This window comes from Penaeus monodon, chromosome 42, assembly GCF_015228065.2.
Source record: "Penaeus monodon isolate SGIC_2016 chromosome 42, NSTDA_Pmon_1, whole genome shotgun sequence".
NCBI classification, from domain to species: Eukaryota; Metazoa; Arthropoda; class Malacostraca; order Decapoda; family Penaeidae; genus Penaeus; species Penaeus monodon.
Genome location: NC_051427.1, coordinates 3,173,454 through 3,183,453, shown reverse-complemented (window position 1 = coordinate 3,183,453; position 10,000 = coordinate 3,173,454). Strand labels below are relative to the sequence as shown.

The window sequence follows — 10,000 nt, the reverse complement described above, 5'->3', positions numbered from 1 at the left end:
TCTTCTGTCCGTGGCTGTCCATTTGAGTTGTATAGATCCCTGTAAAAGTCTTCCACTACTCTTATGATTTCATTCTTATTATATATCACTTCTCCATCTGGTTTCTTTATTGCATACATTTGATTTCTCTCTATTCCGAGTCTTCTTTAAGCTGTTTTCATGTTGGTACCTGAGATCACCGTTTCATTTATAATTTGAGCAATTAATTTTCATACATCCACCTCTCTTCTTTTTATTTACAGTCTTTGTTAGTTCAGCTAATTTTAACTTATCCCTGTTTGACGATACTTTCATGACCCTACGTTTTTGCATAAGCTATTTAGCGAGTGAGTGAGAGCATAGAACACATGGTTTACATGAATTAGAACATTTCATAATTTCAGAGAACACCTGTTAAAACTTAACTTCGAAATCTCTCTCTCTCTCTCTCTCTCTCTCTCTCTCTATATATATATATATATATATATATATATATATATATATATATATATATATATATATATATATGAGAGAGAGAGAGAGAGAAAATATACACATATATATATGTACATATATGCATATACACAGAATAAATTAATGTAGCATAAACCAACATTGCCTTGCATGGAAACAGTCTACAGAAAGAAAACTATTTTCAGCATTTCAGTTGAAATAAAAATTGTAAGGGTTGACTTAGTGGATAAGGTCAATTTTTTTTCTTTTTGTTGGATTACTCTGCTTTTTGGATTCTTGAAGCTGAATACTAACTTAAGATTAGACATGAGAAAACTTAGACGACGAAATGAGTCTCATTTAAGAAATAATCATGTCATGTGTGCTGTATAACACTCTACTGTACTCATATATGTAAATAAACAACAAATTCTAGAGTACAGTAATACCTCCCAATTTATCCTCCCACTCTAAATATGTATATAAAATCTGAGAAAATTTAGCTTCGGGCCTGTGCTCTGCGACACTTGGCAGAACCAGTGAGCATTAATACTCAGTGCACTTGAAAGTTGCGGCTAAAATCATACTTATTTAGACTCTGCCTCGCCTTTTCCTACAACTTACCTGGACTCTGAAAACAGATGTGCATTGAAATCCGCAACATAGGACTGGTATCCTTGCATTATCAGTATTTTGTTAGAGTATGGCTGAAACCACGCTTATCTTTGATAATAGATGTTAATCTCATCACCACCATTCATTGCACATGAAAAAAACGATCGTTAGAGAAATTTCCTTCGAGTATTTCGAAACTAAACCATCTTAATTTAAAACTTTATTTCATACAATATAATCTAAAATGCATATAAATAAATCTGTCTTAAGAGCATAATTTGTTTATAAAAGAAAAAAAAAAAAAAAACTATGGAAAATACTATATACAAAATCTACAATGTTAAGTACAATTATGCAGCTCAAATACAACTACTATTGTCAACAAGCAATGACAGAATCACAGCAAGACTTACATAATCTAGAAAAAGAGAGAGAGAGAAAAGGAAAAAAAGAAGAGGAAAGAGAACAAAAGAAATGAAGAGAAAGATGCAGAGAAGGCAGAGAAGACGCAAAAGTAAGGAAAGGGGAAGAGAGTACGAGAGAACCTCAGTACGGCCAGAAGGGGCTGGGGCTGGAGGGGATTCTTGGTGGCATGCAACCGAAGATGAGCGCCTTGATGAGTCCGTCCCGTGACCTGTCCTGCCCAAAGGTGAAGGTCACATACTCAACCGACACAAAATGGTTGGTCACGTAGAGTGGGTACCGTCCCACTTTGTTCATGACGACACCAATTTTGTACGTCCTGTTAGGAGTGATGTACACAGGCCGGTTGAACATAACTTCCATGGTGCTATTCCACGGCACGCGAGCTGTGAAGTGGGTGTAGGTGAGTCGGCAGCCATCCGAGTCCTGCAGAAAGGCATAGATGAGCTCTGAGTAGCTCTGGGGAACTGGCTGCCCGTTCGGCTGCTGCTCCAGAGTCTGTGGGACCATCTGCGTAGGCATCTCCACGCCATAGATACAGATGCTGCTGTCTACAGAGAAGGACAGTGAGAAGTCCACCAGCTGGTCGTTGATCAGGATGGTGGTGATATCTCCGGCGCAGGTGCACCTCAGCTGCACCTCATCCCTCAGGTTTCCTATGTTCCTCGGGTCTGGCGGCGTTGGCGGGGGAGGTGACGGCTCTTTCTGTCTCCTCTTCAGGCTCTGACAGAAGGGTTTGGGGATGGGAGTCACGCCCGGGGAAGAGATGTTCATGAGGAGTGTGAAGCTCTCCTCCTTGGTCAGGATTTCCGACATGGCTGGTCCGTTCGCAAACTCTGTTGGGCTAAATGTCAGGAATCTGGTGGACATAAGAGCAACAGATGAATTAATCTTATTCTTAATCCTTCTGCCCCTCCCCCTAAGAATGTTCTAATGTTTTCTAGTGTCTTTTTCTATTCTCAGTCATCCACAATATTTCTCATTATTATTGTGTGATTTCTTTATACTTCACTATCTACACTATCTTCTCCTCTGTCCTCGTTCGCAGAAATGCTCCTTCCTACAGTATAAACTCAACCCACACAATCATCCGTCACATCAAACAGAAAAGTACTTCCTCTCAAAATAAAGGACGTGGATTAACACAACGAAACCAAAATCAAAGGCCAACTGGAACAAAACCGCACCTTATGAGACCCAGATTCTCACCCAAGACCTTTCGTTGGTTGAGGGGTGTGGCTTCCAGCGACTGCCTCCCACACTCTTGCTTTGCCCACCGAACGCACGCATCCCACAGCATGGCCTCTGATACTGGTGGGGAAAAGGAAAAGAAAAAAAAAAGGACATCATTTAGTGTGTAATTCATAAATTCATGAACACAGGTGCAAAAGTACTTACATTACCCTGAAAACTGATACATGTAAAGCTGAGATATGAACAGGGGCTTACATATTTGGCTTCTTACAGAACTAGGGTATAAATAATTCAAACTCTTTAAGAAAAAAGATGAGAAACTACATTGCATAAGTGAAGTCCTGGGGTGGTATTCACAAAAGGTCTAAGACTGTTCTTTGCGATTCTATCTAAGATTTGCCCCTTTGCCATATCTCAAAGTTAATGCTGGTAATAGAACACACATTTTGATAATCTATTGTAATAACACGATAAGGGAAATATGGTAATAAATTTTGCTTATATCACAATGGTAATATTACACATGAAGTACATCTAAATGTAATGTGGCATCCCTATATTTATTATCATTGGATCGGCTGTAGAGGTGCGTGCTTTATTTGTGTCCTTTAAATAAAATTTAACAATAAAAGTGTAGGAGATTGCTCAATTAACGTTTGGTAATTTATCAAAAGAGACCCCGAAGCTTTTCATATCATTTCCAAAGTGGAATAATCATCAGCTGAGTCAAATTTGCAGACACGGTCGAGTCTTAGACAAAAACTGCCTGTCATAGACATTTTCGTAGGGAGTCAAAGACTGATGAAGATGATCACAAATCAGTAATGACAAATAGACTTTGGAGGCCCATTCTAATTTATTGTTAACCATTAATTGATCCGTTTTCTACATAGTTACTGCAATTTTCTATTCAAAAATACAAATGGCACCACACAGATTCACAGCTGTGGTTGCCCAAATTTTAGTTGAATATATAACATGTGTAATACTACTGTCATTATAGAAGTAAGATTTATCGCAGTATGTAGTTCTAACATATTGCTGTAATCAATTATCTTCAGAGAGTCTATAATATTGTGAATATTTATTCTACTACCAGCATTAACTTTGGCAATGGCACAAATCACGAATAAAATTGCAACTTCTTTCATGGTAAACTTGGACTAAATTAGAGATTTTCACTGCCCAACATTTAGATCAAACAAAACTACATATTTTTTTAAATCTAACTTTTGTCAATGAAGACACCTATGATCATAAGTCTAATTAAATTCTAAATGAAGCTGATGCCTATAACTATCACTGATTGCAAACAACCTCACGCTGCCTGCAACATCCTACCAACCTGCAAGGTTCTCCTGTTGCAAGATGGTTCGTAGGGTTGTTGCTTCGATTTCCTCAAAAGATGCATCCTTAATGACTAATTCTGTTTTGGAGTGAAGGATCTGGGGGGGGGGGGGAGAAAAAAGGTAATAAATAATTCATATAATAATTTCATTTAGATACATCATTTGTAATAATTCTTTTATTTATCATTTTCATTTAGCCGCTAAAATATCTAGTGAAGACAGTTGCGATTAAATCTTTTTCACAATCAATTATCATTGTAAAACAAGCTTTTAACTGGATGGCAAACAAATTGCTTTGTGAAAAAGGCTGGATGACATATCAATCACAATCATATCAAACATTAATATCAATCATAACAAAAATAATGATGATAACATTGACAATGTTTATAATAATAAAACAACAACAACAATAATAATAATAATAATTACAATAATAGTAATCAAATTATTAATAACAATAACAAAAACAACAACAATAAAAAGCAGAGGATAGAAATAGTAATTACAACAATAATAATAACAATAGAAAAAAAAATTACGAGAATAAAAATAAAAATTCTATCCATTTTATTAACAGAAATCTTGACATAAGAAAATAAACAATAATAATGGTAGTAATAATAACAACAAAAAATCAATAATTGGTAATAATAATAATTATAACAATAATAATAATAATGATAATAATAATAATAATAATAATAATAATAATAATAATAATAATAATAACAAAACAAAAAAACAAAAAACAAAACAAAATAACAATAACAATAATAGTAATATTAATAATAATAATAATATTAACAATAATAATACCACTAATGATAATAAAAAAAACATAGTAACAGCAATAATTATAACAACAAAAACAAAACATAATAACATAATAATAATAATGCTATATACAAAAACAAGAACAACAATAATAATAGTAATATTTTTAATAAACTGGCAGCTACTTTTTAGCTTCCTTGCAAGAAAATGGCTTAACTTGGCTGCTGGATTACACAACTGTGCTCTCCTCCACATTATTCATATAATAGTAGCTTATGTGTACGGTAATAACACATGCACACACACGCACACGCACATGCACACGTACACTTACACGCACACGCATGCACACACACACACACACACACACACACACACACACACACACACACACACACACACACACACACACACACACACACACACACACACACACACACACACACACACACACACACACACACACACACACAGGCACAGGCACACGCATGCACATGCACACACACACCCATTAGCCTTACCTGTAAGCATTTGTCCATCAGACTTGGTTCTTCGAAGAGCCTGGCGAACTCATAAGCCCGACACATGTTTCCCGGGTGCAGGTCGCTCCATATGAATTTTGTGCACTGCTCCACTAGGGCCGGAATCATGTATTTTTTGGCAGCATAACAAATTTCGCAGACTTGATCAAAGGACTGGAGGTTTATCTCGTCACTGTAGATGTACCTGAAGTTTCAAAATATGGGTTGTCTATACCTTAAAATATCTTTATTTTTTATTATTTTATTTTATTTTTTTTTACAAAATAATGCATGTATGAATATGACAGGAATTATATAGTAAGTACAGATTAATGAGGGAATCTTTACATGTATATAACAATTCTTTGATTTATATAATGCACACATGCATACATGCCCACGCACACACACACGCACGCACACACTACTTACAGCACTTCACCCTAATAAAGTTATTTTTTTCTAATAGTCTCTCAAAACAAACAAAGAATGGGAGAGTGAATAGTTCACTCTACAATTAATTACAAGCACTGAAACAATACATCAAAACTGTATATTAGTCATCAAAAGTTATCTGCTTTCCACCCATCTCTGAGCAGGGAAGACCACATGTCTTGGTACAACAATGATTGCAACATTCTGTCCACTTCCTAAGGATTATGACATATCTGTTGTCATAACTTTTATGTCTGTTTACCTACAAAGTAATTATCTTTTCCCCTCTGTATCACTAGATCTAATACAACCAAGGTCACTATATATTTTTAATAAATTTGATAAAAGGTATTTTCTCTGTTACAATTTAATTCTAATCTAAGTAAAATCGCTGGCAAAAAAACTTTAGAGTGAGCAACCTACAGTAATTCCTTTCTTATCATTAGAGTAACTGAACATTAACAAAGCATTTCTAAAAAAAATCACTAATCTCTTATAAACTAAAAGTGAGGTGTGTCTGAAGAAAATTTCTGTTTTTCTTTGTTGATAATTCATAAACTTTAAACAAAGTGACTTCTCTCACTTTTCATGGATGGACTTAAGCTAAGAACACAACACCCACAAACAAGCAATTTATCCTATATTCTAGAAACTGTGCTGTGTTTTGTAAAGAATATCCAATGATGATCAAGAAAGATCAGTAAAATTAATAGAGAATAAATTATTATTTTTTTATCATTTGCTAACATATTCTAGGGTTGGATGAGCATCAGTTAAATGGTGGCTCCGGCATGTAATGAGAGGCTAAGGCTAGGAATTACATCATCTACACGTATCTTCCGCATCTAATAACTTTTTCTTTTTTTCTCCCCTGCCTAACTTCCAACAAAACCCTTGTTACTACTTACTGCAACAATGCTTTGAATGCCTCCGGCTGCACGTCCAGGATTTCAACTGGCTTGTCCTCCTTCTCGGCCATTCCTCCGTAAAACATCGCCTCAAAGACAGGTGATGACATGGCAAGGATGAGACGGTGGCCACGCAGGGTCTGCTAAGCAATATTACTGATAAGCATAACTAAGTCAAATCTTGCATATCTGTTTTCTCTTTTACCAAGCTTGATTTAACATTAAAAGTTTTTTTTCCCTTCCCAGCAACAAACGAACAAACAACTCTACAAAGTCATATACCAGAAGCTTATAAATTGGGCATTATTTCTAAACGAAATCTCAAAATGGTAAAAATGAAACTACTCAAAAGAAAAGATGGGAAAAATTCTCCTTGGTTTTATCTTCTACTTGAACCAGTTATAATACAGCAACCAGCGCAAGGGACAAATACTGCCTACCTTTTGATTATTTTCATTTCCAACAATAAAGGTACAGTCCGACCACTGGCCCGACTGGAGGACATGGCCTGCACGTTGGTGTATTTGTGTTAAACTCGTCTGCCAGTCCACGTTCGATGTTCCTTGTGCCATCTCTGCAGGACAAAGACCCAGTAGGATACAACAGGCTATTTCACAGACTAACTGCAGTTGAATGGTCTAACACTGATGTAACAGACAATGAGACAGTTTACCAGGAACTAAAGTAATATATATAAATATATATATATATATATATATATATATATATATATATATATATATATATATATATATTACTTATATATTATGTATATATATATATATTACTTATATATTATGTATATATATATTACATATATATTATATATAAAGTCATTCGGGGGAATAAATGAAAGTTTTCATTAACATCATCCTGTAGCCCATAATACTTGCCTTAGAAAAAAAACAAATACACCATAAGATATGTAATCCTGTTGTGCTTTCAATGTTGTACACTTTTTTGTTCTAATCTTTATATTTTTTTCTTAATAACTGAAAAAGACATAATCATTTGTTGCCCCCAAATGGGGTAAGAAATGAATTGTGAGGGGCAAAAAATAAAAGGGCTGAAACTTCTCTAAATTTTAATTACATTGGATTCTAATAGAGTTCATAGAGATGAATTTTCTCTAAGAATCACTAAACAAACTGAATTATTTGAAAAATTTGGCAAATTTGCCTGTAGGGAAAAAAATTACCATTTTGGGGTAAAAAAAATCACGTGGGGAAAAAATGAATAGGGTAAATAATGACCCTAGTACTAGGTCAGATCCATTCTGTTAATAAAATTAATTAACAGAGCCCTTCCTTTTTAAGACGAAGAAGACAGGCATTTGCCTCTACATCAAGGAAAATGAAAACTCCTTTTTTGATTTCTGGGAGAACAGGTCCATAAAATATATACTGTGACTCTAATACTTCAATGTCTTTTACTGGTCTTTCGCACCATGTCCAGTCATGTGGGTTACTACTAAATGCCTTTTGGTGAAGGAAGTCAACTTCCACCTTTTCAATGTCATCGTCGTCATCGTCATTTGTAAAGGTCTTTGTCACCTTACCCCAATAATATTTTAACTTGGGATCAGTGTAAAATACAGCATAATATTTGTTCACAGAATCATCACTCAGCTTAGGCATCATATCATGATTAGTGCCAGCATTCTCTTGTTCATTGACTTCATCTGTAGCTTCTGGGGTCATAGGAGGCAGCAGGTCAGACAGCGAGATATCACTGGAAGTGTTGCCATCATCCATTTCCTCAGTGGATACAGTTGTGGAATCTGTGTCTGAAACTTCAACATTCTTTTTCTTTGGGGGCTGCTTTGTCTTTTTGTTTTGCTTAGCTGTTTGCATTTTATTCTCCTCTTTACTCTTGATCTCTTTTAAGCACTCTTCATTGGTAATAACCTGTCCTTTCATAGGTATTACTCTTCTACGTTTCATAACTGGGGTAGCACTTCGACAACGGGCATGGAGCACCTCCTCCAGAGTGGTTTCAGTAGGTTTTAACTCCAAAGTGATGGTGTACTTCATACCTGGATTTTAAAATGTTATGGTTAGTTTTAGTTCAGTTTTAGAAAATTTTAGCAATTTTAAGCATTATATATATATATATATATATATATATATATATATATATATATATATATATATATATATATTTATTAACGTGAATATTATACAAAATTTGATTTTTAATAGATTGTTTTAATCATGACTTGGATTTATATCATATTTTTCATGTTTTTAAACTGAAATATGTATATTGTCATTTAATGTATATATTTATGACCTATGCTGTTGTATGATAACTTCTTGTTATGTAGAAAGTCTAAAGTCTTACCTGAAGGGGCTCTTCTTTGCAGTTCATCAACCAGTTCTGCTGTGCTGAATTTACTCAAAGTATTGTTCTCTGCATCTTGATTAATTTGACTAGTTAATGAATTAGACTGATCATTTGTCCAGTGGCTGCAGCCTGCCTTTGAATCTGTATGAGTGAGTGTTGTAGGAGCTGGTGTTGATGTCCTAATTGGTTCAATGGGCAGTTCAATTTGTGGCTCTTCCTGATTATTTGGCTCGGGTATCTCTTCAAGAATTGGGTCATTATTCTCATTAGTTGGCATCCCTTTGCTTACCCATGAGTTGTATGTTGCCAATTTGATAGGATCTAGCCTCTCATTGTTATACTTTGTCTTATCAATGGGCATTAAGCCAGTTGCCTTGAAGCCAGCTTTTATGTTATTTTCTGAAAGACTTTGCCTCCAGATGCTACATAGCATGTTAACAAATCCTGATTTTCTAAGCGGTTCTCGTGCGCCAGATGTCTGCACATATTGTGTAAGCTTTGCATCATAGTTTGATTTCATTGGTGCGAAACAGGCAACGTCTAAAGGCTGAAGCAAGTCGGTACAATGTGGAGGTAGTTTGATTAATGAGATATTCTCCTGGATTGCCACCTCCACAGTGGTCAGTGAAGTGTGGCTTATATGTCCATCGAGGATTACCAGTAATGGACGGGTGTTAGCAGTCTTTTTTGCTAATGTCTTAAAATAGTCCTCAAACACAGCACTTGTCATCCATCCAGATTCAGTAACAGCATACTGTGTGCCTGGGAGTGCTTCCTCTTCTATCCAAGTTGACTGCATTTTCTTGCCCTTGAAAACTACAAGGGGATCAAGACATGTACCATCTGCACAGCATGTTGCGAGGACGGTAATGTTCTCTCTGTTAGCGCCATGTGTGAGCCTCACTGTTTTTTCTCCCTTTGACCCAATTGTCTTGGACTTTGATGGGTCCATTGGGAAACCCGTTTCATCCAAGTTATAAATACACTGGACGATCTTTGA

At 35.5% G+C, this 10,000-nt stretch overlaps 2 protein-coding genes across 5 annotated transcripts in view; both read right to left on the bottom strand.

The window, feature by feature from the left end:
- Positions 1-1,254: 1,254 nt before the first annotated feature.
- LOC119599445 (BTB/POZ domain-containing protein 6-like) overlaps positions 1,255-10,000 on the bottom strand; it is a 14,596-nt gene continuing 5,850 nt past the window's right edge. For 2 of the 4 annotated variants that reach the window (XM_037949229.1, XM_037949228.1), the window contains exons 2-7: positions 7,095-7,228; positions 6,655-6,794; positions 5,312-5,516; positions 4,010-4,109; positions 2,658-2,781; positions 1,255-2,329 (exon numbers count right to left, since the gene is read on the bottom strand). In XM_037949229.1, the coding sequence (XP_037805157.1) occupies positions 1,594-2,329; positions 2,658-2,781; positions 4,010-4,109; positions 5,312-5,516; positions 6,655-6,794; positions 7,095-7,226 (1,437 nt within the window). In that variant the 5' untranslated portion in view covers positions 7,227-7,228 and the 3' untranslated portion in view covers positions 1,255-1,593. Of the gene's footprint in view, positions 2,330-2,657; positions 2,782-4,009; positions 4,110-5,311; positions 5,517-6,654; positions 6,798-7,094; positions 7,229-10,000 lie in introns of all 4 variants that reach the window. The other 2 variants (XM_037949225.1, XM_037949227.1) reach the window with 1 other exon arrangement.
- Positions 7,492-10,000, bottom strand: part of LOC119599444 — a 2,971-nt gene continuing 462 nt past the window's right edge. Inside the window, exons 1-2 of the mRNA XM_037949224.1 lie at positions 8,998-10,000; positions 7,492-8,689 (exon numbers count right to left, since the gene is read on the bottom strand). The exon at positions 8,998-10,000 is cut by the window's right edge and continues 462 nt beyond it. Of these exons, the coding sequence (XP_037805152.1) occupies positions 7,947-8,689; positions 8,998-10,000 (1,746 nt within the window). The 3' untranslated portion in view covers positions 7,492-7,946. The remainder of the gene's footprint in view (positions 8,690-8,997) is intronic.